At 54.2% G+C, this 26041-nt stretch overlaps 3 protein-coding genes across 3 annotated transcripts; all 3 read left to right on the plus strand.

Annotated features, from left to right (window-relative positions):
- The first annotated feature begins 777 nt into the window (after positions 1–777).
- LOC310890802 (olfactory receptor 14J1-like) lies at positions 778–6131 on the plus strand. Its single transcript, XM_083853128.1, has one exon. It carries the CDS (start codon positions 5161–5163, stop codon positions 6118–6120), a length of 960 nt encoding a protein of 319 aa, XP_083709254.1. The 5' UTR covers positions 778–5160; the 3' UTR covers positions 6121–6131.
- Positions 6132–8816: 2685 nt separating this feature from the next.
- LOC310890806 (olfactory receptor 14I1-like) lies at positions 8817–10701 on the plus strand. The gene has a single exon (XM_083853132.1). The coding sequence runs from the start codon at positions 8845–8847 to the stop codon at positions 9268–9270; it is 426 nt and encodes a 141-aa protein (XP_083709258.1). The 5' UTR covers positions 8817–8844; the 3' UTR covers positions 9271–10701.
- Positions 10702–20818: 10117 nt separating this feature from the next.
- Positions 20819–22050, plus strand: LOC310890801 (olfactory receptor 14C36-like). Its single transcript, XM_083853127.1, has one exon. It carries the CDS (start codon positions 20920–20922, stop codon positions 21877–21879), a length of 960 nt encoding a protein of 319 aa, XP_083709253.1. The 5' UTR covers positions 20819–20919; the 3' UTR covers positions 21880–22050.
- Positions 22051–26041: the final 3991 nt, after the last annotated feature.

Raw genomic sequence — 26041 nt, forward strand, 5'->3', positions numbered from 1 at the left:
GTGGGGAGCACCCAAGCAGTGCCCAGCAGGGACCAGGCCTTGCAGGGAAGTGCCAGCACTGCCGCTGCTCCAGTGACGATATCCTGGTGATGCAGTGCATCCCCCTGTGACATCAGCACGTGTCATTTGGAGGCCTATGAGGTCAGCAGCATGGAGACGGCGCAGCTTGGGAGAGAGACGAGAGATTTCCTTTCTTGTCCTGAGAAACAGTCACCTCCCTTCTGCCCAGTTCTTTAGCAGCAGTTCCTGGCAAAGCCACCAGGAACATCTCCACATGGTGACAAAGGCCATAGAATAAAGGATTGGAGTGCTGGAGAAGTCCCCACTGTCTGCCTGCCCCAACACGCCTCTGCTCTGACCCTCTGACATCCCCCTGTGACATCAGCACGTGTCATTTGAAGGCCTGTGAGGTCAGCAGCAAGGAGATGGCGCAGGTCGGGAGAGAGACGAGAGATTTCCCTTCTTGTCCTGAGAAACTGTCACCTCCCTTCTGCCCTGTTCTTTTCCACAGGATCTTGACAAATCTACCAGGAACATCTCCAAATGGTGACAAAGGCCATTGGATATAGGAAGTGGAGCGCTGGAAAAGTCACCGCTGTGTTCCTGCCCCAACACACCTCTGATCTTGGAAGCCCTTCCAGGAAGGTGAGGTTTGAGGCCTGTCCTGGGGCTGGGCCTTTTTCAAGAAAAAGATGGGAGCAAAGGCACCTGGGATACAGCAGTCCCTCACCGCGCCTGAACTTGGCTGAACAACAGCCAGCCTTTGCTGTTGTCCGAGTAGGATGTGTTATACGGAGGGAATTGCAGCCCCGCACATCCCACGGGGCTCTGTGCTTTGAGGAGGCCTCAGCACCATCCCCCTGTCTGCCATGCGGGAGGCAGAGGTGGTACACGAGGGAATGGCAAACATACCCTCAGCACGTCATGGTGAGGGAGAGGAGTAGGGCATGCGCTGCAGATGAAGAGGAGAGTGGGGAGAACCGTCTGGGACAGACGCAGCGTGCTCCTGAAGGCTGCCGCAGCCTCCCCACGGCCCGTGGCCATGGGCCTCCAGAGCAGGAGGAGCCCGTGGAAGAGGCTGAGGTGGAGGGGCAGCCTGCCCCTTGCAGCCAGGCTGCCAGATCGGCCTGCAGGAGACCACTTCTGCCTTTGTGTGCACAACGAAGGAGGAACCCGTCATGATTTAGGATCTAAAGTCTCTCACTTCAGGAGACCTGTGGCATACCGCACGCAGAGGCACGTGGTCTTGTGTCAGCTGGACTATGACAAATGGGCTGCAGGGAAAGACAAGAGTGAGCCAGTGCAGCGCTGGGTGTAGGGCTGGGCCCCGAAACCTCATCTCTTTCCATGTGCTGAAAAGGAGGGAGGATGAAATGAGGGGCCCGAAGCAGAGCACGCCCTGGTGTTCCTGAGGCCAGAAGGAAACAGGCCTGGGCTGTGGAGCCCTGACAGCAGAGGGCCTTTTGTGGTGTTGGTGCAGCCCTGAGGGCCAGTGCTGGAGCTGGGGCTGATCTCCAGGCAGGAGAAGGGGCTGCTGCCAAAGTCCTTGGCTATGGGCATCCTGTGATCCAGGGACACAGAAAAAATCACTGGGCTGTGTCTTGACTGAGTAAAGGATGGGGGTAAGAAGCAGCAGCAGTGTTGGCAAACACAAGTGGAAACCCCGGTGTGATGTGCCTCATATCCATGCACTGCCTGCCTCTGCTGGATAGAGGAGGGCCAGACCTTGGCTTGCTGCAGCCCTGGGAAGCGGCCACTTGCTCATAAGCACCAGATCTGTCGGAGATGCCATCGGGGTTCCCGTTAAGTACCAGCTATGAATGGCCAGAGCTGTCCTGTGGGTCCTGTGCTGCCCGTGTCAGCTGCATGCTCCAGTGGTGCTGGGCAGCGTTGGCATCTCAGGTAGCACTGCAGGCCTGGAACTGGCTATTACATGGAGCAGCTGCCCTGAACGTGGTTAGGCAATGTAGGGATGTCCGTGAGACAAGTGCCGTTACAGTCACTGGAGATGGAGGGAAAACCAGATGGAGAAGAGGGAGAGAGACTCAGGTCTCCCTGTGGCACAGTTCTCCATTGGGTCAGGTGGATACCTCTACAGGCTGCCCTGAGCCTACTGAGGAGGGACAGGTTTAGTTGTCCTAAATGTGTGCATTTGCTGTCGCTTCAGCTGGCCAAAGGCATTCCCCACCAGCCTCCAAGGGGATGCCCCCAGGTGCTGCCCTGTCCCTCAGGGTTCCTCCATGAGAGCTTGCAGATACCTGCACGTCCCTCTGCCCCCTGACATGTCACCAGGTGTTTGCAGCCCCCTGATTTCCTCCATCTCCATTAATGATGTTGGAGCTGAGAAAAGGAGCTCACCTGCAGGTGCCCATGTGGTGTACATTAAAGGGAGGGCAGAGGAATCCCAGGTCCTGTGGATCTGGGGCAGGCATGGGTGTGAGCTGAGCTCCCTTTTGGTCCCAGTCCTAAAATCCATCATGAGATGTCTCAAGTGACTCTGCTGAATCCCTTCCCTGAACAGGGGATAAAGAAGGTGATTCCTTGACTTTGTCTGGATGCCCAAACTGATAGTGGGTCAAGAAGATGTGATTGTTACACTTAATTGGCTCTCTGCAAGGAGAAATGAGCATGCTGTCAAGTGCATCTGTGACCAGGTGAGGGAGGGAACCCCAGGGATTCCTTCAGGCTGTTTCCCAGCAGGTTCCCCTGCAGCCCCAGGGCCATGGGCAGGGAGCCCGGTGGGGGGCAGAGCAAGGGAGGCCTTGGGCTGGGCCTGTGCTGCTGAGCTGGGCCGGGCTCCTGGGCCCAAGGGGAGCTCCTGGCAAGCGGGCAGCGCTGCAGAGAGCCAGCTCTGCCCAGGAGCAGCTCCTCTGCCCAGCGCAGCAGGGCTGGGGGCACTGCCTGCAGAGACAGAGTGGGTAAAGGCAGGCAGAAGTGGCAGGATGCACAGAGCTCGCTGGGGGAGAACACTTGCCAGCCCTGACCCCGGTAAGTCTCTGGCTGGAGGGCAATGCAGCCGCAGCTCCTGGAGGAAGGAGAAGCCGCGGGTGCAGGCAGGGGTGCCCAGGGCTGTGGTGCAGAGCAGGGTCCCTGCTGTGCCCCAGGGGCTGTGTGCCGGGGCAGGGCCTCTGCCGCCTGCCAGGCTCAGCACTCAGCCTGCCCGGGGAGCTGCCCAGGGCGCTGCGGGGAGAAGCTGCGGGTGGCAGGAGCCCCCCGGCAGGGCAGGGTCCTGCTGCTGGCGGGAGGCTGCAGCCTGGGGCAGCCTGCTCACAGATCCACAGCACAACCTTGATGTATTCAAGGGGACATTGCAGGATAAGGGATCAGGCAGGGGATTTCAGCTTCAGTCCCAGCTTTTCTGAGCCTGCTGAGCTTTCAGTTTTGTCTTCTTTGGCTCAGTGGGAATAGCAATAGATGCCCTGATTTCCAAGAGAAGTCAGACTCTCCTAAGCCTTCACAACAAGCATTAGAAGGCCTGTACCACGTCCCTTTCCTGCCCCTCAGCCCACAGAAAGCTCCACCACCACACGTGCAGTGTCAGCAGGGTCTCTGTGACCTGGTCTCTAGGACGTGCCCCCAGCGAGCTGCCCCTGGGCAGAGCCCTGCTGCCAGGAGGTGTCTGCAGGGCAGAGCTGAGCACCCAGCGGGTGGGATGGGGGCTGTGACCTGCAGGCAGGAGGCGTGGGGACAGAGACCCAGCTGCAGGCAGGGACAGCTGCAGGCAGCAGGGCCATGGGCAGGCAGTGAGAGGGAGCTGCTCCACGTCTAGCAGCCCCATGGAGAAGACACGTCAGTCCTAAGGCTGTAGAAATGCTGCTGGATGGCTGTATGTGGGCAGCTGCTATGATCCCTCCCTGTCCCTGGAGAAGAGCAGAGAGCTGAGATCCTCCTCAGGTACGATGAGATGGGTGAGGGGTTTGGAGATCTGTCCTTTGAACCTGGATTCCTCTGCTCTCAGCAGCATCCAGGTTCTTTTCAGGGGAACACCTGAGTGTGACCATCCTCCAGAGGTTCCTGCACAGGGCAGCTGGGACCAGGATGGATGGAAACAACTGCTGTCCTCACTCTGCCCTGACGGACAGTCCCTTTGCCTTGCAGGATCCCCAAGATTTCCCTTGGTGGGCAGTACAAGTGCCAAGGATGTATGCCTTATATACACTTCTCAGGTGTGGGGGGACAAGTATAAAGAAACAGAGCAGAACGTTATGCAGAAATCCTTGCTCTGCAGTTGGGTGAATTTTGAGAATGACAAACTGCTAGTTTTAGCTGACAAACTCCTAGTTTTGCCAAGCACAGTTCATCTGAGAGCACCCTGTGTTCCATCTGTATACTGCTCTAGGGCAGGACCGTCTCCTGCAGAGTCCCTTGAGTCCTGAAGCACCAAGTTGAGATCTAACAGAGGACCAGTCTTCCCGAAAGTGAAGAGGCAATTTTTTTCAGGTTACCACAAGAAATGGGGTAGGTTTTCCTTACAGAGGTCTACCATAGCATTTTAACTCTTTTTCCTCCTTGGACAGGCCTCCCTATTTAGAGGCAGCAGATCTCCGTTCGCAGGAGGATCAAATATCCAACAGCAGCTGAATCTCTGTCCAGTGAGTTCCTGAGGCCACAGTAATTGGGCAGCTCCTTGTGGGCAACTAGACCAAGCCCTTGAAGACTCTGGCTGGGACCAGGACAAATGGAAAGACTGGCTGTCCTTACTGCAGTAAGGACAGTTCCTTTGCCTCCTGGGACTCACAAGATCTCCTCTGGAATACCTTACAAATGCCAGGGTTTTCTTCCCACATATAAAATGCTTCTGAGTGTGACATAGGCAGCTGGAAGAAACTAAACCACAAACGCTTTTCTGCAGTCAAGAGTGTTGACAGTTATAATGCTACATAGATCAGAGAGAGATTAAAGCAGAGAAAACAACCAGTTCTTATTTACCTAGAGCTGTAGGGCAAGTCTGATTCCTCCAGTGCGCACAGCACAGACCGCTGCTCCCAGGGGCACCCTCAAGCCATCACCAACCAGATCTCAAGCAAGGTCTCAGAAAGGGGAAAGTAACTGTAGGGGGGGCTTCGATGAGAACTGGGGCAGGTTTTCCTCAGAGTTGTCTCTCCTAGTTTATCACCATCTTTTCTTCCTTGTGTAGTTCCCTTTGTCCAGGAAGATCAGATGTCCAACAGCAGCTCCATCAGCGAGTTCCTCCTGCTGCCATTCGCAGACACGCGGGAGCTGCAGCTCCTGCACTTCGCGCTCTTCCTGGCCATCTACCTGGCTGCCCTCCTGGGCAACGGCCTCATCCTCACCGCCGTAGCCTGCGACCACCGCCTCCACACCCCCATGTACTTCTTCCTCCTCGACCTCGCCCTCCTCGACGTGGGCTGCATCTCCACCACTCTCCCCAAAGCCATGGCCAATTCCCTCTGGGACACCAGGGCCATTTCCTACTCAGGGTGTGCTGCACAGGTCTTTTTCTTCTTCTTTCTGTTTTCAGCAGAGTATTCTCTTCTCACCATTATGTCCTACGACCGCTACGTAGCCATCTGCAAGCCCCTGCACTACGGGAGCCTCCTGGGCAGCAGAGCTTGTGCCCAGATGGCAGCAGCTGCCTGGGGCAGTGGGGTTCTCTATGCTCTGCTGCACACTGCCAGTACATTTTCCCTGCCCCTCTGCGAAGGCAATGCTGTGGACCAGTTCTTCTGTGAAATCCCCCAGATCCTCAAGCTCTCCTGCATAGACTCCTATCTCAGGGAAGTTGGATTTCTCATGTTCAGTGCTTTTTTGGGGTTTGGCTGTTTTGTTTTCATCATGCTGTCCTATGTGCAGATCTTCATGGCAGTGCTAAGGATGCCCTCGGAGCAGGGCCTGCACAAAATCTTCTCCACATGCCTCCCTCACCTGTTTGTGGTCTCCCTGTTTCTCAGCACTGTCATATTTGGCTACCTGAAGACCCCCTCCATCTCTTCCCCATCCCTGGATCTGGTGGTGGCAGTTCTGTACTCGGTGGTGCCTCCAGTAGTGAACCCCCTCATCTACAGCATAAGAAACAAGGAGCTCAGAGATGCTGTTAGAAAAGTAGCTTCATGGGTGTTTCTGAATATTGATAAATTTCTCCTCTTTCTCCAAAAGTGATTTCCTGGATACTTGTTTCATTATCATTATTGTTACTTTTATCTTCATTGTCACTTCTGTTCATTAGTTTCCTAGAAAAATGGTTTTGAATTATACAGTGTCCATTCAGTTATGAAACTGCTCTGTGTTTTTGTTTTGTTTTGTTTTGTCTACCTATATATCAGCACTGCCTCTCTCTTTGCTTTTCTGTAATAAAACAGAATCTCCCCAATATACTGACAGAAAGTTTTCCTCTCCTTTCGTAGCTGGTGCCAATAACAGAGCTGAACAGTTTTGTAGTTTTTACATGACATTTTTTATGTATCTCAAAAGATAGAAAAGGTGGTAGTGATTAACTGGAAAGTGTCAGACCTGAGCATGACGTAGAATGTATGGAATAAGCGGGGGATATTTTCTTATAATAGACAGCACAGTCAGGGTGAGCCATCCGCCTGCAGCTATTAAGAGCTGACAGAATGGAGCGTCAGTCAGGGAGAACCTTGAGAAATCCCAGGATTTCTCCTGCAGAAACCTCTTGACGTTTACAAGGAGAAGAGCCTAGTCCTGTACCAGACAAGAGTAACCCCACACATCAGGGCAGACTGGGACCATGCTGAGTGAGCCGTGCCCAGGAGGAGGAGGGCCTGGGCACCACGAGCGATGCCATAGAGCAGAGGTGCCTGCTCACCAGGAACCAGGCCGGCTTCACAGACAGCTGTCTTATGAGATATTTGTGTCCATGGCTATGGCTGTTGTCTCTGCCACTAAAGCCTATGAGGAGACAGCCAATTGCTAAAGCACCAGAGTCTAATTGACACCTCGCCCACCTATGAACCAGGCAGGGGTCAGACTATTTTCCTGCACTTGGCCATGCACATCTCCATCTCCTACTGCCCCAGGAAGAGCCCTGAGCAAGGTGTGACAGAAACAGATCTCCCTTCCTGGGTGCCAGTGGACAAGGCGTAGTCCTTTTCTTTGGTGAAACACATCCAGGTTGTCTACACATCAGTGTCACCTTCACATTGCCTTTGTCTCCTTGTCCTCACTGCCTCCAATGTTCTGCTCTAACGAGCTCCAAGGGAGGCTGTGTCAGTGCTGGCCCTCGGGGGACACTCCAGGAAACTTGCATCTGACCTGGACTTCTTGAGAGATTTCTTCAGTTTGCTCTCAGTGCCTGAGGTTTGTGGGCTCATCACCAAAGCCCCCAGAGGGGTGATTCCAATGCCTTGGGCTGGGCCTCTGCTGCTGAGCTGGGCCGGGCTCCTGGGACAGAGAGCGCTCCTGGCAAGAGGGCCCTGGTGCAGAGAGCCAGCTCTGCCCAGGAGCAGCTCCTCTGCACAGCGCAGCAGGGCTGGGGGCTCTGACCACAGCAGAGACACAGAGGGGAGAGAAGGAGAAGGGCTGAAGGCAGTTGGGAGTGGGAGGACGCTGAGAGCTGACTGCAGGAGAAATCTGCACAGCCCTTGACAAGTCTCTGGCTGCAGGGCCATGCAGCTGCACGTCCTGGAAGGGTCACCTCCTGGGTCTTGTTTCTGGGAGGGCAGTGGGCAATGCAGTGGGCTTTGAGAGTCCTGCTGGATTGCACTGCGAGGTGAGGAAGTCTGGAGGAAGCCCTTTGCAGTGCCCTAGCCCAGGTGCCCCCAGTCAGCCCAGGGCACCCTGCCCTGGCTGGCCATGCCGGGCTCTCTGTCAGCTGCCCTGTAGCTCCTGCAGCCATGGAGGTGCCCCTTGGCAGTGCCCTGTTGGGTGGCAGGGTGCTGCAGGGCAGCACTGAGCACAGCCGCGTGGGATGGGGTCTGTGAGCACGGGCGGGGGAAAGAAGAGGTGGGCGCAGAGCAGCAGCTCCCAGCAGGGACAGCTGCAGGCAGCAGAGAGAGGGGCAGGCAGCCAGAAGGAGCTGTTGCCAGAAATGCCGTGGCAGGGGGGATTCGGGCACCTCGTGGCCATGCCCTGCAGTACAGTCCCCTTCCCCTGGAGCAGCCCCTCCCTGGCCTCCTCTCCCCCCTGCAGCCCATGGGCTGTGGGGCAGGCATGGCCAGCACAGCAGGCAGAGCCCAGATGAAGAGAAGCTCCCAACCTCAGTGCCTGAGAGCTTCACCCAGAGACAAGGTGAGGATGCTGTCCAGCTGCACTGGGACTGGGGCTTCTCTGCTCTCAGCTGTCTCCAGTTTCGTCTCAGGGAAACACCTGAGTGGGATGCTCCTGCAGCTCACAGAGGGGTGACAAAGGGCAGCTGTGAACAGGACTGCTGGGCAGAGCTGCTCTGCTCAGTCTTCACCAAGGGACAGTCCCTTTGACTACTGGCACCCACAGGATTTCACCAGGTCTGCACAGGAAATCTCACGGAGTTCAACCACCCGATACGTCTCCTAAGGATTATAGGGGCAAATGGAGTAAAACACAGCAAACAAACCCCCTGAAGCTTTGCCTCTGCGTTCACATGAGCTTTTTGTAACAGCTCTGCAAATCTCATGGATCTGACAAGTGGACTGAACTTGAGTTTTCCCTGTGTTCCTTTTTCCCTCCCGATGCACAGCAGGAAGTACTCCACAACAGCCCCTACTCCCAGTGCCACTCTCAGCTAGCATTATCTTGAGCTCAAGAGAGCTGCATAAAGGTTCTTTGCAAAGAGAGGCTCAGGCTGGGGGTGATCTAAGACTTCCAATAGGTTTTCCTCAGAGAAGTCTGTTCTGACTTTGTTCTGCCTTCACCTTTTTAACAGGCAACGATTTCCATTGTCAGGAAATGTCCAACAGCAGCTCCATCACCGAGTTCCTCCTCCTGCCATTCGCAGACACGCGGGAGCTGCAGCTCCTGCACTTCTGGCTCTTCCTGGGCATCTACCTGGCTGCCCTCCTGGGCAACGGCCTCATCCTCACAGCCGTAGCCTGCGACCACCGCCTCCACACCCCCATGTACTTCTTCCTCCTCAACCTCGCCCTCCTCGACGTGGGCTGCATCTCCACCACTCTCCCCAAAGCCATGGCCAATTCCCTCTGGGACACCAGAGCCATCTATCAATGGTGTGTTGCACAGGTCTTTTTCTTTCTCTTCTTCATATCAGCAGAAATTTCTGTCCTTACTATCATGTCCTACGACCACTACGTTGCCATCTGCAAGCCCCAAGCAAGTTCTTTCAGCATCTCGGTCGTTCAAAAAGCACCTCTGTGAAGCATGCAGAGACCTCTCTGGAGTACCCTAACTTCTCCCTGGGGTAGGAGAGGTAGATCCCCAGGATCCCCAAGCATCACTCTGTGTCACCCATCACAGCCTTGGTACGCATAAGCACCTCCCCGTGCTGCACAAGCAATTTGCTGAGGCAGCCAAAGATCTCCCCAGAGCACCCGGTCACCTGCGTGGGGTATTCAAGAACCTCCCTGGAGCACCCAAGTCTCTCAGCAAGCCACCGTGGTGTCTCTTGGAGCATGCAAACATCTCTGTGCAGCACCCAAGCGTCTGCCCCAGGCATACTTGGACATCCTAGAGCATTTTCCTGGAAACACAAGCGCCTCCCTGGGAGCACCCAAGCATATCCCCAGGCCACCCAGACACCTTCCTGAAACACCCAAGCATCTTCCTGTGGCACCCAGGCATCTCCCTGGGGAAACCAAGCACGTACTTGGAGAGCCCAAGCATCGTTGTGAGTCTCCATCTTTTGTGCGTGAGCAAACCAAGGGGCACCAAAGGATCACCTGGGGGCACCCAAGCATCTCCATGGGGCACCCAGGATCATCCTTGGAACACCCAAGCACCTGCACACAGCAGCCATGCACCTCCCTGGAGAAAGCATGCGTCTCCCTGGGGCACAGAAGCGTCGTCTTGGAGCTCCAGAACATCTCCCTGCATTGTTCAAGCATGTCTCTGGAGCACACAAGCAGCTTCCCACATCCCCAAGCATTTGAGCAGGTCACTCAAGCACCTCCCTGGATCCCACAGGCATCTTCCGCAGGTAGCCAGGCATTTCCCAGGCATCTCCCAGAGCACTCCAGCATCTCCACAGGACACTGAAGCACTTCCCTGGTGAAGCTAAGCACTTCCGTGGAGCACCCAGGCATCACCCCAGGGCACCCAAGCACCTCTCTTAAGTTGCCAAGCATAGCCACAGGGCACTAAAAAGATCTCCTTGGATGACACAAGCATTTCCTCAGAGCAAACCAGCATCTCCCTGGAGTGCCCAAGAGCCTCTGGAGTGCCCATCCATCGCCCCAGGACCCCAACTCTTCCCCTGGTGCTCGCAAGTAATTCCCTTTGCACCCAAGTAGAAAGTCAGGGGAAAAAAGGGAAAGCGTCCCAGGGCACCCAAGCACATAACCCTAGAACGCAAGCTCTCACTTTGAGCACCGAAGCATCTCCCCATGCCATGCAAGCCCCATTCTGGAGCACTCAAGCATCTTCTAGGAGACGGTCTTAAACTACCAGAGCATTCATTTCCATTAGATATTAGGCATGTTCGTGGAGCACCCAGGCATGTCCCAGGGCAACCAAGGTTGAAATGGAGATTCCAGGGTGCTCCAGGGAGGTGCTTGAGTGCCCTGGGAAGAGCCTGGTGTGCCCAGGGAGCTTCTTGTCTCCTCCAAGGCTCTGCAGGGCTGATCCCGGGAGGTGCTTGTGTGCACCAAGGCCATGCTCGGTTTCCAAAAGGAGGAAATTGCATGTTGCAGGGGGATGCTTGGTGTCACCCAGACACTGAGCAGCCCTGGGGAGATGCTTGCGTTCTCCACTCAGATGCAGGAGTGCTGTGGGAAGAATCTCGGGCACTCCAGTGAGGTGCTTGGGTGTTGCAGGCAGGTGCTTCTGTGCTGCAGGGAGATGCTTGGGTGATTGGGCAGAACTTTGTGTGATTAGGGGATAACTTTGCGTGCTCCAGGGAGGCTTTTCTTGTGGCCCAGGGCTATGCTTATGTACCCCGGGTAGATGCTTGTGTGCCCTGGGAATGTCTTCGGGCTCTCTAGGAAGATGCTCTATTGCTCTGGGGCCACTTGGGTGCCCCAGGATGTGCATGAGTACTGCAGAGAGCAGTTTGTGTGCTCCAGGGAGGTGCTTGAGCGCTCCAAGAGTGTTGTTGAGTTCCCTGAGAAGGTGTTTGTTTGCCCCGCTGAGGTGCTTGCATGCTCCAACGAGAGCGCTGAGCGCTGGAGAACGATGCGTGGGTGCTGTGGGGATATGTGTGTTTCCTCAGGTGAGAAGCATTGGTTTACTGGAAACAAGCTTGTGTCCGCCTGGGAAGTGCTTGTGGACCACAGGGAAGTGCTGGGGGTCCCCAGGAAGATAGCTGGATGCCCCTGGAGGTGCTTGTGTACCCTGAGGAGATGCTAGATTGCACGAAGGAGATGCTTGGGTGCTTTCGAGACATGCCTGGGTGCCCCTGTGTTGTGCTTTCTTGCTCCAAATCGATGCTTGGGTGCTCTGGGAATGTTCTTGGGTGCCTCCAGGAGAAGACTGTGTGCTCCTGGAATGTGCTTGAACGCCCTGAGGAGATGCCAGCACGCCCTGGGAAAATGCTTGGGTCCCCCAGGGAGATCTTTGGTCTTCAGGGGAGGTGATTGCGTTCCCCAGCAAGGTGTTTGGCTGTCCCAGGGAAATGGGACGCAGGAAATGTGTCAGCCAGGCGTCACAATGGGCAGCGGGGCAGCGGTGGCTGTGTCACCCAGGCATCACAGTGGGGCCGTGACACGGCAGCCCAGTCGGGATAAAAGGCCCCCAGTTTCGGGCAGGCCCCAGTCGGGATGGAAGCCCCTGGCAGCAGGCAGCAGAGGGCAGAGCAGGGCAGGACAGGGAGGTGAGTGCGCGATGGAGCAGGGGCTGAAGTGCAGTGCGAGCCTGAACGGCCCAGGAACCGCTGTGGGGAGGAGATGCTTGTGTGCTCATCCCGGTGCGGAGATGATGCCTGGGTGCCTCAGAAGATGCCCGCGGGACTCAGGAGCTGCTTTCTTGCTCGATGGAAGTTCTTGGCTATGCCAGGAAGAATCTGGGTGCTCCCCAGGCTTCTTAGCTGCTGTGTCCAGATGCTCCGTGGGTGTGCAGGGAGATGCTTGGTTTCTCCAAGAAGACAGCTGAGTGATGCAGAGATTCTTTTGGATGTCTCAGGAAGATGGATTGGTGATCCTGGCTGTTTCTTGGTGGCTCCAGAGAAATGCTTGAGTGCTCTTTGGGGATGCTTGTGTACCCTAGGAGATGTGCTTGTGTGCCCAAGGGAGAGGCTAGTTTGATCCGGGGTAAAGCTTTGTTTGTCCAGGGAGGATTTTGGGTGCTCCAGGGAGATGGTTGGGTGCTTTTTGTGTGATGCTTGGCTCCAGGGAGATGCTGGAGTGCTGTGGGGAGATGCTTGGTTCCTGCTCTTTGGTGTCTGTGTCCCCTGGGGGATGCGTGCATGAGCACGGGGACATACTTGAATGACCCTGGTAGGTACTTGTGCAGCCCTCGGAAGCTCTTGGGTGCCAAGGGAGGTGCTTCCCATGTCCAGTGAGATCTTTGTGTGCCCCAGGTGGTGTTTTGGTGCCCTGGGGAGATGCTTGGGTTCTCCAGTCAGATGTAGGACTGTGGTGGGAAGGTTCCTGTGGGAGGTGCAATGAGGTGCTTGGGTGTTGCAGGGAGGTGCTTCTGTGCTGCAGGGAGATGCTTGGGTGCCTGGGGCAGAACTTTGTGTGATTAGGGGATAGATTTTTGTGCTCTAAGGTGCAGCCAAACATTCCCCAGACCAGTCCCCATCTTGGGAGCAGCCAAGCATCTCCCCGGAGCACCCGACTATTGTACTAGGAGTACCCAAGCAGCTCCCCAGAGTACACGAGCATGTCCAAGGAGCATTCAGGCACCTCCCTAGAGAAGGCATGAACCTCCCTAGGGAAAGAACCAGTCTCCCTTGGGAATACAAGCATCTTCCTGGAGCACTCTCCACGACACCCAAGCCTCTCGCCAAGGAACCTAAGCACCTCTTGAAATCACCGAGATTTTCCCCAGGGCACACAAGCCTTGTGTTGGAGTAGACAAGCATCTCCCCACGACACCTAAGCACTACATTCTACCTGTGAGGCATCATCCAAGGGCATTCCAGCACCTTCCAGGAGATCCCAACAGCACCCTGAGCTCACAAGGTTCTGCCTGCCTCAGCCAGGCATCTCTCTGGAGCACCCAAGCGTCATTGCAGGGCATCCAAACGTGACCCTTTTAAGGACCCAAGCATTTTGGGTAGACCTGTGCGGTGCCAGGGTTGCACTTGATCACCCTTATGGGTCCCTTCCAACTCGGGATATTCTGTGATTCTACGATTCCCCAGCAGCAGCAAAGCATCTCCCCAGGAACACAGCTATTTCCCTGAGGCACACAAGCATAACCCCCCGAGAACGCAAGCATCTTCCTGGAGGACCCACGCATCTCCCCGCAGCACTCAGGCACCCCACTGCAGCATTATTGAAACATCTCCCCAGGGAACCCAAGCACATCCCAAGGTACTCGGACGTCCCTCCAGAGCTCCCAAGCAAGTTCTTTCAGCATCTCGGTCGTTCAAAAAGCACCTCTGTGAAGCATGCAGAGACCTCTCTGGAGTACCCTAACTTCTCCCTGGGGTAGGAAAGGTAGATCCCCAGGATCCCCAAGCATCACTCTGTGTCACCCATCACAGCCTTGGTACGCACAAGCACCTCCCCGTGCTGATCGAGGGAGGTGCTTGTGTGCCCCAAGAGTAGAGCTAAGACTGTAAGGAGAGAAGACTATAGATGACCTACTGAATCTGGTGTGACTTCATTCTAGACACAGTACTCCACTGTTAGTTGCAGCTCTCCATTAGACATTTGCACTGACCCTATGGGATTATTAAAGGGTGAGCGAGTTTTGCTGATCAGTCCTTGGCTCTCCAGTAATGAAGCAGCATATATATGGTAATCAGGGAGTCTCGGATAGTGCCATATTGCCACTGGTGCACCATTTGGGTAGCTACTGGCACTTCGACCCTGAGCAACCCCACAACTGAAGGATGCTGTGAGGGACCGGGCAAGGTAGAAAACTGTTTAATGTGCATAAATCACCATAAATCACCTCCAGCATGGCCAAATCCATCAGGTACGGGCTGCCTCTCTCCCTGGTGGTCCATTTGCCTGGGTGACATACAACATCTTCCTTGAAGGGATACCTTTCCTTTACACCTGACAGGACTTGCCTCAAGAGAGTGAGGATTTGTGCCCCCTTTCCAATTGCTTTGTCAATGCCCCCTTCCCTGGGGAGGGATCCAGCTGCTTGGCATCCCTGCCCTCTAATTCCAGGCTACTGGCCCTGTTATCCCAGTATCAGAGCAGCCAGGTGACAATGTGCTGGCCTAGATGATGGCTGAAATCTTTTCGCACATCTCACAGCTCCCCAAGGAACAGTGATCAGGTGCTTACTGATGATTTTATGTTATCTCACTCTTCATCCATATGTCCCTCTGATGGCCCTACTTGGGAGTAGCCTGCCTCATCTTCTTCTTCCTCCTTCCCTGTATGAGTAGGAGCTTCTTTCCTTGCTAAACAAGGTGTTTTTTTTTTTTTCTCATGTATACGTATGACTGATACAGGCACAGGTTGGTTTTATGGCCCAGTCACAGGGATTGGAGTTGTGTAGATTGCAACTCAGTAAGCAAAGGCCAAGCCCCAGCAGATTGCAGTGATTTCTATCTCTTTGGAATTGCCAGGGTGATGACACTCCTTTTTCAAGCATTCTGTGATTATTTATTTTAGGATTCTGCACTTGTTCATGGGTGAAGTAACAAAGCATTGCAGGTGCCTACAGTTCTAGGTGCCTGCCCATATCCTCCAACATTCCCTGCCACTCATAATTATCCTGCTTCTAGGCACATCCCTGTGTGGCATTCTAGAAATAGGTTACCCTAACCTTAAACAAAACCTGAAACACATTCAGGAGAGATAAGAATAAGAAGAAGTTGGTTTGAACATCCCAAGGATATTGAAAGTTTTGAAGAGGTATTGTAACTAGCCTGGAGGAGAAAGGGGGAGGTGAAGGAGAAAGGGAAAGGGAAGAAGTGGGGAGAAGAAGCGCCCCCTCTCATCCCTCCCATAGATTGTCTCCCCGAGGAGAAAAGGTAAAGACTGTTAATTATGAATAGTTTCTGGGAGATGGTTCCTCAAGTATGGAGGTGACAGCAATGCTGAGTACAACTACCAGATTAGTCTCATGACCAGCAATTTTATCACAACATAAGGCAGTGTTAGGCTGTAGAGTAAACTAATAACCATAAACCAGCCCCCAAAAAGGATAAACAGCACAACAGGGAACACGCACAGTATGTAATGTGCTATCCAACACAATTCTGAGGGCAAACAGAGCTACTACATCGAGATAAAAACAAAATAAACATTGTGGCCAGCAACCATGAAGGTGTTAGAATGCTCATAACAGGTTTATTTTAACATGATCCAGTCATAGTTGTCATTATCTCAATCCTTTGGTCCCCACGCAGGATCCATTTGGGAAGGACGGCATTCCATGGGAGGGACGCAGGGGCAGAGATTGACCGTCAAGGAGTGGTGGAGACAAGTGCCATGGACTGACTGCAATCCCCCTTTCCCTGTTCCACTCAGGGGAAGGAGATAGAAGAGTGTGGATAGGGGGAATGGTGTTTTTAGTTTGCTTGTAATTCCTCACAGTTGTAGTCCACCAGTGATAGGCAATAAATTATATTAGTCTGCCTAGGCTAAATCTGTCTTGCCCCGATGATAACTGGTGCCCATGAGGATGTTCGGTGGGTGACCTCCTATTCTACCTGAACCCTTGATCTCTTTTCATCATATTTCTCCCCCTTTTCCTTGTAGGTGTGGAAGTGAAAGAGCAGTTGCTGTGGAGTTCACCTGCATAGCCGGGTAAAACTACCATAGCAGAGATATAGGAAGGGTTCAGCACCAGGATTGTGGCCATTCAGGGATGGCATCTCAGCATCCAGGACATGCTCTGCCAGCCTGGCGGAACAGGAGGGAAGGAACAGAGGTTCCCCTGAAGGAGAGCAGTACAAGGGGAAGGCTTGATTTCCAACTCAGGCATGGCTGGAACATTCCTGAGAGGCCTGTGGGAGCTGCAGGCCACACCAGTCTCTGGGACACCAGAGGTCTTTCCTCCCAGAGACAGATCCCAAAGAGGCACCAGCTCCCAGGGAAACCTGGCCCTGGATTGTCCCCCATCACGACGAGGCTGAGCCATGCCTAGTGGATCCCTGGGGCTCAGGGCAGCCCTAGCATCAGGACCAAGGAGTCGTGGTTGCTGCAACGTCCCCTGAGCCCATTGGAATCCTCAGGCAGGGCTCTTGAAGCAGACACTTGTCCTGCCCAGCTCCCCAAAACAGCCCAGGGCTTGCAGCTTGGGACAGCTGACAGCCCCTGGGACACCCCTTGGGAAGGGGCTCCTGACACCCTCACCTTTGGAGGAGAGCTGCAGGAGCACTGGGAACATGGAAGTCATGTCGGAGGTGATGGTCACCCTCCAGCAGCCCTCCATCTCGCTTGCTGCTGGCCCTCAGCTCACGACAAGGGATGCCCGCCCTGGCTCCTCAACCACAGCTCCTCTGCAAGGTGCCCCTGCTCCTCCGCCCGTCAGCGAGGGTCGCCCAGTGCAACCTTGCTGCCTGCTGCCCCCACTCCTGGCCACAGAAGGACAGCGGTGGGGAGCACCCAAGCAGTGCCCAGCAGGGACCAGGCCTTGCAGGGAAGTGCCGGCACTGGCGCTGCTCCAGGGACGATATCCTGGTGATGCAGTGCGTCCCCCTCTGACATCAGCACGTGTCATTTGAAGGCCTATGAGGTCAGCAGCAAGGAGATGGCGCAGGTCGGGAGAGATGAGAGATTTCCCTTCTTGTCCTGAGAAACTGTCACCTCCCTTCTGCCCTGTTCTTTTCCACAGGATCTTGAGAAATCTACCAGGAACATCTCCAAATGGTGACAAAGGCCATTGAATATAGGCAGTGGAGCGCTGGAGGTCACCGCTGTCCTCCTGCACCAACACACCTCTGCTCTTGGAAGCCCTTCCAGGAAGGTGGGGTTTGAGGCTTGTCCTGGGCCTGGGCTTTTTTCAAAAGATGGGAGCGAAGGCACCTGGGTTGCAGCAGCCCCTCACCGTGCCTGAACTCCTCTTCTCTGCATGTCCCTCACTTGGAGAAGTAGGATGTGTTATATGGATGGAATTGCAGCGCATGCCAGGGCCTTCCTCCCTGGACATCCCACAAGGCTCTGTGCTCTGAGAAGGCCTCAGCAACATCCCCGGTCTGCCATGCAGGAGGCAGAGGTGGTACACGAGGGAATGGCAAACGTAATCGCTGTTGATCATCCCCATCTGTCTCTTCTGAAGAATCTGCACCCATCCAGCACAGCAGCCCAAGCTGAGGGACCTGTCCCCGACACCTCAGCAGCTCTTCCATCCATGTCCCAGCCCTGTGACAGCAGGCGGGGATCCAGCTCCTCCTGCCTGTGCCCCACGCTGAGGGCATTGGGGCACATCTGGGCTGCAGCACCTCAGCTGTGGCACAAGGGCCAAACTCAGCCTTGTCCCAGATCTTGTGCCCAAGCATGGGCATGCAGAGGCTTTCCTTCAGAGCAGAGACATGCTGCCGTGGATGGCAGATGGCCATGGGAGGATGAATGAGGGGCCCGAAGCAGAGCACGCCCTGGTGTTCCCAAGTCCAGAAGGAAACAGGCCTGGGCTGTGGCGCCCTGACAGCAGAGGGCCTTTTGTGGTGTTGGTGCAGCCCTGAGGGCCAGTGCTGGAGCTGGGGCTGATCTCCAGGCAGGAGAAGGGGCTGCTGCCAAAGTCCTTGGCTATGGGCATCCTGTGATCCAGGGACACAGAAAAAATCACTGGGCTGTGTCTTGAGTAAAGGACGGGGGTAAGAAGCAGCAGCAGTGTTTGCTAACACAAGTGGAAACCCCGGTGTGATGTGCCTCATATCCATGCACTGCCTGCCTCTGCTGGATAGAGGAGGGCCAGACCTTGGCTTGCTGCAGCCCTGGGAAGCGGCCACTTGCTCATAAGCACCAGATCTGTCGGAGATGCCATCGGGGTTCCCGTTAAGTACCAGCTATGAATGGCCAGAGCTGTCCTGTGGGTCCTGTGCTGCCCGTGTCAGCTGCATGCTCCAGTGGTGCTGGGCAGCGTTGGCATCTCAGGTAGCACTGCAGGCCTGGAACTGGCTATTACATGGAGCAGCTGCCCTGAACGAGGTTAGGCAATGTAGGGATGTCCGTGAGACAAGTGCCGTTACAGTCACTGGAGATGGAGGGAAAACCAGATGGAGAAGAGGGAGAGAGAGACTCAGGTCTCCCTGTGGCACAGTTCTCCATTGGGTCAGGTGGATGCCTCTACAGGCTGCCCTGAGCCTACTGAGGAGGGACAGGTTTAGTTGTCCTAAATGTGTGCATTTGCTGTCGCTTCAGCTGGCCAAAGGCATTCCCCACCAGCCTCCAAGGGGATGCCCCCAGGTGCTGCCCTGTCCCTCAGGGTTCCTCCATGAGAGCTTGCAGATACCTGCACGTCCCTCTGCCCCCTGACATGTCACCAGGTGTTTGCAGCCCCCTGATTTCATCCATCTCCATTAATGATGCTGGAGCTGAGAAAAGGAGCTCACCTTCAGGTGCCCATGTGGTGTACATTAAAGGGAGGGCAGAGGAATCCCAGGTCCTGTGGGTCTGGGGCAGGCACGGGTGTGAGCTGAGCCCCGTTCTAGTCCCAGGACTAAAACCCTGAATGAGATGCCTTAACTGACTCTGCTGAATCCCTTCCCTGAACAGGGGATAAAGAAGATGATTCCCTGACTTTGTCTGGATGCCCAAACTGATAGCAGGACAAGAAGATGTGATTGTTACACTTAATTGGTTTTCTGTAAAGAGAAATGAGCATGCTGTCAAGAAGTGTGTGTGACCAGGGGAGGGAGGGAAGCCCAGGGATCCCTTAGGGCTGTTTCCCAGCAGGTTCCCCTGCAGCCCCAGGGCCATGGGCAGGGAGCCTGGTGGGGGGCAGAGCAAGGGAGGCCTTGGGCTGGGCCTGTGCTGCTGAGCTGGGCCGGGCTCCTGGGCCCAAGGGGAGCTCCTGGCAAGCGGGCAGCGCTGCAGAGAGCCAGCTCTGCCCAGGAGCAGCTCCTCTGCCCAGCGCAGCAGGGCTGGGGGCACTGCCTGCAGAGACAGAGTGGGTAAAGGCAGGCAGAAGTGGCAGGATGCACAGAGCTCGCTGGGGGAGAACACTTGCCAGCCCTGACCCCGGTAAGTCTCTGGCTGGAGGGCAATGCAGCCGCAGCTCCTGGAGGAAGGAGAAGCCGCGGGTGCAGGCAGGGGTGCCCAGGGCTGTGGTGCAGAGCAGGGTCCCTGCTGTGCCCCAGGGGCTGTGTGCCGGGGCAGGGCCTCTGCCGCCTGCCAGGCTCAGCACTCAGCCTGCCCGGGGAGCTGCCCAGGGCGCTGCGGGGAGAAGCTGCGGGTGGAAGGAGCCCCCCCGGCAGGGCAGGGTCCTGCTGCTGGCGGGAGGCTGCTGTCTGGGGCAGCCTGCTCTCAGCTCCAAAGCACAACTGGGATGTATCTAAGGCGAGAAGAAAATCAGGGGTTAGATACTTTAGGCTCAGCTTTCCAGACTATTTGCTTTCATTTTTTTCTTTTTTGTCTCTGTGGGAATAGAAATAGAGGCTGCTATTTGCAAGAAGAGGCTGATACGCCTAAGCCTTCCCATTGAGGGTTACAAGGACCCCCAACAATTCCCTTGCCTGCCCCTCAGCCCAGAAGAAACTCCACCACCACACGTGCAGTGTCAGCAGGGTCTGTGTGACCTGGTCTCTAGGACGTGCCCCCAGCGAGCTGCCCCTGGGCAGAGCCCTGCTGCCAGGAGGTGTCTGCAGGGTAGAGCTGAGCACCCAGCGGGTGGGATGGGGGCTGTGACCTGCAGGCAGGAGAACTGAGGACAGAGACCCAGCTGCAGGCAGGGACAGCTGCAGGCAGCAGAGCCATGGGCAGGGAGTGAGAGGGAGCTGCTCCCAGAAACTCCGTGGCAGAGGGGATTCAGGCACCTCCCTGCCATCCCTGCACTGGAGACGCCTTCCCCTGAGCAGCTGCATGGTCTGCTCTCCCATCCAGTAAAGCCCCTACCCCCACAACCATGGAGTCTTTAAACGTTAGCCCCTTGGCTGCCCAATCTTCAGGACAAGAGGTCACCCCAAATGCCCAGCTCTCACTCTCATTCTTGGCTTCTTCAGCAGAAGCAATGGGGCATTTCTTTGTGTTTCCCCTCCCATCCATCCTGCCCTTACTATTCTCCTCAGACTCTGGGCAGTGGGATTAAAGCCAGATCTCAAACAGCAGAGTACTGAGTCCTGCTCTGGAGGTGTATCCCTGGGAGCAAAGTGCCCAAGTTGTTCTAGCCAATATGGCTCTGGGCACTGTGGTGCGTAGGGCTGGGAAATGAGCTGGCTCTATTCAGCTCACTCTGGTTTAAGGACATCCAGCGGTGTCCCTGGGGTTATCCTGCTGGAGGATGTTGAACAGCCACTCTGCGTTACAGGTGCACAGCATCTGAACCAAACTATGAGTTTCAGAATGGGTCACCAGCTTTCCCAGGTACCCACTGCTGCAAAGCAGGGCTGAGTCCTAGAGAACTCATGGGCAGAGGCTGCTGCTCCAAACAGCACTCAGCCAACACGAAGCAGAGCTCCAGCCAGAGAAGAGAATGAAACTGCTGCTGAGAATGCGTTTGTGTAGGTGAGTGAGAAAGGAAGAGTGTTGCTGAAAGTACAGAGCTTTGCTCAGAGAAGTCTGCCCTAAGTTCTCTGTGTCCTTTTGTCTTTGGACAGGCTCCGAGGCCAAGAGTCAGCACATGTCCAACAGCAACTCCATCAGTGATTTCCTCCTCCTGCCATTCGCAGACACGCGGGAGCTGCAGCTCCTGCACTTCGCGCTCTTCCTGGCCATCTACCTGGCTGCCCTCCTGGGCAACGGCCTCATCCTCACCGCCGTAGCCTGCGACCACCGCCTCCACACCCCCATGTACTTCTTCCTCCTCAACCTCGCCCTCCTCGACCTGGGCTGCATCTCCACCACTCTCCCCAAAGCCATGGCCAATTCCCTCTGGGACACCAGGGCCATTTCCTATGCAGGTTGTGCTGCACAGGTCTTTTTGTTCCTCTTCTTCATATCAGCAGAATTTTATGTTCTCACCATCATGTCCTACGACCGCTACGTTGCCATCTGCAAGCCCCTGCACTATGGGACCCTCCTGGGCAGTAGAGCTTGTGCCCAGATGGCAGCAGCTGCCTGGGGCAGTGGGATTCTGTATGCTCTGCTGCTCACTGCCAATACATTTTCCCTGCCCCTCTGCCGAGGCAATGCTGTGGACCAGTTCTTTTGTGAAATCCCCCAGATCCTGCAGATATCCTGTGCACACTCCTACCTGAAGAGTTTTTGGGTAGTTGTGACTGGTGTCTTTTTAGCATCTGGCTGTTTTGTTTTCATTGTTTTTTCCTATGTGCAGATTTTCAGGGCTGTGCTGAGGATGCCCTCTGAGCAGGGCCGGCACAAAGCCTTCTCCACCTGCCTCCCCCACCTCTTTGTAGTCTCCCTGTTTATCAGCACTGGCTTTTTTGCTTACCTGAAGCCCCCCTCCATCTCCTCCCCATCCCTGAACCTGGTGGTGGCAGTTCTGTACTCGGTGATACCTCCAACATTGAACCCCCTCATCTACAGCATGAGGAACCAGGAGCTCAAGTGGGCTATTAGGAAAGTGATTTCATGGACGTTTCTGAATAGTGAGAAATTTCCCCTCTTTTTCCAGAAATGACTTAACTTGGTACCTCCCCTCAGGCCTGGTCCTTCTTTCATTATCGTTATTGTTATTCTTATCTTTGGTATCATTTGCATTTATTATGCTCTTAGAGTAATATTTCTTTTTCATCTTACTTCTGCTGAGGATCGACACTGCTCTGTTTGCTCTTGAGGCTCTGTAAATTTGTGTCTAACAGAAGGTCAGAGCTGACTCTTCCATAGCATCTGCAAAATAAAACGGGATCTCCACAGTGCACTGTCTGAAGCCTTGGCTCTTTTTTCAAGGTTGTTGCCAAGCTTTCCAGAAGCTTGTGCCGCTTTCCATCACCTATCAGACTCTTTCCATCATCTGTCAGTGGTCATGGTCATCCAGAGAGGTCCCAGATGACTGGCGACTTCCTAATGTGAAGCCCATCTACAAGAAGGTTTGTAAGGAGGACCCGGGGAATTACAGGCCTGTCGGCCTCACCTCAATGCCAGGAAAGGTGATGGAACAGATCATCTTGAATGCAGTCACACAACGTATGTGGGAAAATCTGGGGATCAGGCCCAGTCAGCATGGGTTCATGAAAAGCAAGCCCTGCCTGACCAACCTCATCTCCTTCTATGTCTGGGTGACTTGCATGGTGGATGAGGGAAATCACGTTGATGCAGTCCACCTAGACTTCAGCAAGGCCTTTGACACGGTCTCCCATAGTATTCTCGTGGAGAAGTTGGCAGCCCATGGCTCGGACAGGTACACACTTTGCTGGGTTAAAAACTGGCTGGATGGCTGGGCCCAGAGAGTAGTAGTGAACGGAGTGAAATCCAGCTGGTGAACGGTCACTTGTGGTGTTCCGCAGGGGTTGGTGTTGGGGCCCATCCTCTTTAACAGCTTTATTGATGATTTGGATGAGGGAATTTAGTGCACCCTCAGTAAGTTTGCAGATGACAACAAGCTGGGGGGAAGTGTCAATTTGCTGGAGGATAGGAAGGCCCTGCAGGGGGACCTGGACATGTTGGATCGATGGGCAGAGGCCAATGGGATGAGGTTCACCACGGCTAAGTGCCGCGTCCTGCCCTGTGGCCACAACAACCCCATGCAGTGCTACAGGCTTGGGACAGACTGGCTGGAAAGCTGTGCAGAGGAAAAGGTTGGATGTAGTACTTAGGGACATGGTTTAGTGAGTGATGTTGGTGGTAGGGGGATGGTTGGACCAGATGATCTTGGAGGTCTTTCCCAACCTTAATAATTCTATGATTCTGTGCTTCTTATGATACAGAGCCACAAGTCCACGGTTTCCTGGTGCTTCACCAAGCCTAGGAAGTGGCTGAGGAAGAACTGGTGCCCTATATTCTCCAGCCCTTAATGCAACCATCTTTCTAGTTGGGTGGCATCGAAAGCAATGCCTGTGCCCTGTGTCTGGGCTTTGACTGATGGAAACAGGGCCCAGCAGCCATAGCAGTTTGCTGCTGTTCCTCTGGCTGTGTCGAGCACATGGCCGTGAGACAGACTCCCCCAGTCTGTGTGAGCTGAACCTGAGCCCAAAAGTCCTCAGCAAGTCCTCAGCTTGGGTCCTCCCCAAGGACTGGAGTGCAGTTGTGACTACAGGAAGGACGATCCCTCTCCTTGGGCCTGTCCATGGCTGGATGCCTTTGCATGCTCCACAGGAAAAGGGAGCATATTGATAACATGCTAACTCCCCTTTCACCATCTCTGTGTCTGTGGGAGCGTCAGAAAATGTCCCTCAGTCCTAAGACCCAGGAAAGCTTCTTCTTTCATCAGGAACCTGGAGAAATTCTCTCAGAATTTCCAAGACTCTTGTGCACACAGGCAAATACACACAGGGCATTGACACAGCCGACCACACACAGACCAGCTCCAACAGGGAGCAGCACCTTCACAGCCACCACACCACCAGCAGCACACACAGAGCCATGAGCAACACACCTGGCCCCATCCCATTCCCCACCTCAGCCTGATCTGCTCTGAAGGTCACCAGTGCTCCACGCATCCCCAGCAGCAATTACCCATGGGTGCAGATGCACACATGGCTATGTGGTTCCATGATTGTATGATTCACCCCCAACACACCCAGGAATGAGCACACTCACACAGGAAATAGCCAGCAACAGACTTGAATAAGAAGGCAGGACAGTGATCAGGCTCAGGGCCTGAGCAGACCAGCCCTGACCAGCCCCATATCCACATGCAGCCGGCCCCTTGCACCCCTCTCCCCTCCTCTTCCACAGGATTCTTCCTCATCAAGACACTTTAATCCCTTCCTTTCTTACATGCAGTGCCCTGTTCAATTACCAGTTCTCACCAATCACATTTTCCACCACTGATCCCTAGTTTGCTATACCTGTATCCGCATTTGGTAATTCAGATACCATTGCCTACATCATCTGGGCCTCTAACAGGCAGGAGAGGTCGACATGTCACAGATTTGCTCTGCGGCAGGAGTGAGGGGTGGCATGAACAGTCCTGAGCAGGGAGTGTTTTATGGTAACTGTGCTCAAGGCAGGACTGAAAATCGTCATTTTATGGCTGTAGGCCTGAGTATTGCCTCCACTTTTTTTAACCATTACAAACATTTCACTTCAATCAGCACACTTCAATCAACTGAAATGACTGAACACTTCTAATACAATGTTTGAATTGTCCCATGACATTTTTTTTTCTTGAATGTTTATTACAGCAAAAGAAAAAAATACCAATCTTCCCCTGTACTTGCATTGCCAGAACTCTGTCTCTTATGCACCGCACTTCATCTCCCCAGTCTATCTGGTATTTCCACCTGGCTTTATGAAACAGACCATGTTGGAAGTCACTTCTCCAGCAGACTCTCTGGACATGTGCAGTTTCCATTCTTCTCCAGATTCCCCTCCCCTCACCCTTTGATCATTCAGATACCTCTCACCTACGCAGTTGGTTCTCAGAACTTGAGGGATCTCAAGCTTGCCCATATTTCAGTTTTCTATCTCATCATCCCTACAGCCAACTCTGTAATTGCATTTCTATTCATTATTTCCTACCCATGTCAAACATTTCTTGTATAGTCATCCCTTGTGGAAGTTGCACCTCATTGGAGGCAACTTGGATTTGGCTCACAGTTGGGGACTGTGGGGTTTGCTTCTTTGTTGTAACATGTTAATAACAACGACATCAAAAACTGTGCCTGTGAGCAGCCAGTTGTCTGAGGAAAAGAGGTGGGACTTGGTGCAAAGTAGCTATAACAACTGTGGACTTAACAGCTATAAGAGCTGTGGACTATAACAGCTATAACAGCTACAACAGCTGTGAACTTAAGTGGAGAAGTTTGGTGTAAGGCAAAGTGATGCAAGTCCCAGGTGCCTGATGAGGGAAGTGCTGGGGATGTAGAGGTGAGCAGCAAGGTTGTCCATACAGTCTAGGACTTCAAGGGATTGCTTTTCCACTTATACAGACCTCCTTAGGAGGCACATTGGATCCATGACAACTAGAGAATGATGCTATCAGTTCTTCTGAAAACTCTAAACTGATGGAAACTAACCTTAAATAAGGAAAATGCTCTTAGTGAAGTGGTCATTGAAAACTTCCTCTTTAAACTGCATTCTTGAAACCTCACTAATTAATTGTACAAGTCTGGGAGACTGGATGAAAATGACTGAATTGTAATGAGCCCCATGGTGCATTTGGTGCTGAGTCCATAAACTTCAGGTAGTGATAAGAGAATGATGTAACTGCAGGAGAAGTTAAAGTCAGAAGGAAACCTTGAAGTGTCTAGGAGTATTAATGGGCCCCAGTGAGGGTCATTACTGACAAAGCCTCCCCATGGACTTGTTAGAGCAGACCTTGGGAGGGCATGATTGCAGGTAGGCAAAGGCACTGTGCAGGAGACTCTGATGCTGAGTAAAGGCCTTGGTTTGTTTGGTGAAGCACAAAGGCCAAGCCCGGGCCCCCAGTCCCTGGGAAGGGAGGTTCTGTCACTCACCCATGGCTCAGGGCTCTTCCTGGGGCAGTGGGATGTGGGGTGTGTGATGCTGTGTGAAGGACAATGCTATGACACCTCCTGGCCTCCCCACTGGGTTGCAAGGAGGCAACAAGGCCCCAGTGTCATGAGCACAGTATGTCTCCTCATGAGCCTCAGTAGCAGAGACAACTGCCATCGGCAGGGGGACAAAGACCTTGGATATGCTGGGGCCTTCCAGCCTTG

Source organism: Anser anser (genome assembly GCF_964211835.1).
Source record: "Anser anser genome assembly, contig: HAP1_SCAFFOLD_164, whole genome shotgun sequence".
Lineage (NCBI taxonomy): Eukaryota > Metazoa > Chordata > Aves > Anseriformes > Anatidae > Anser > Anser anser.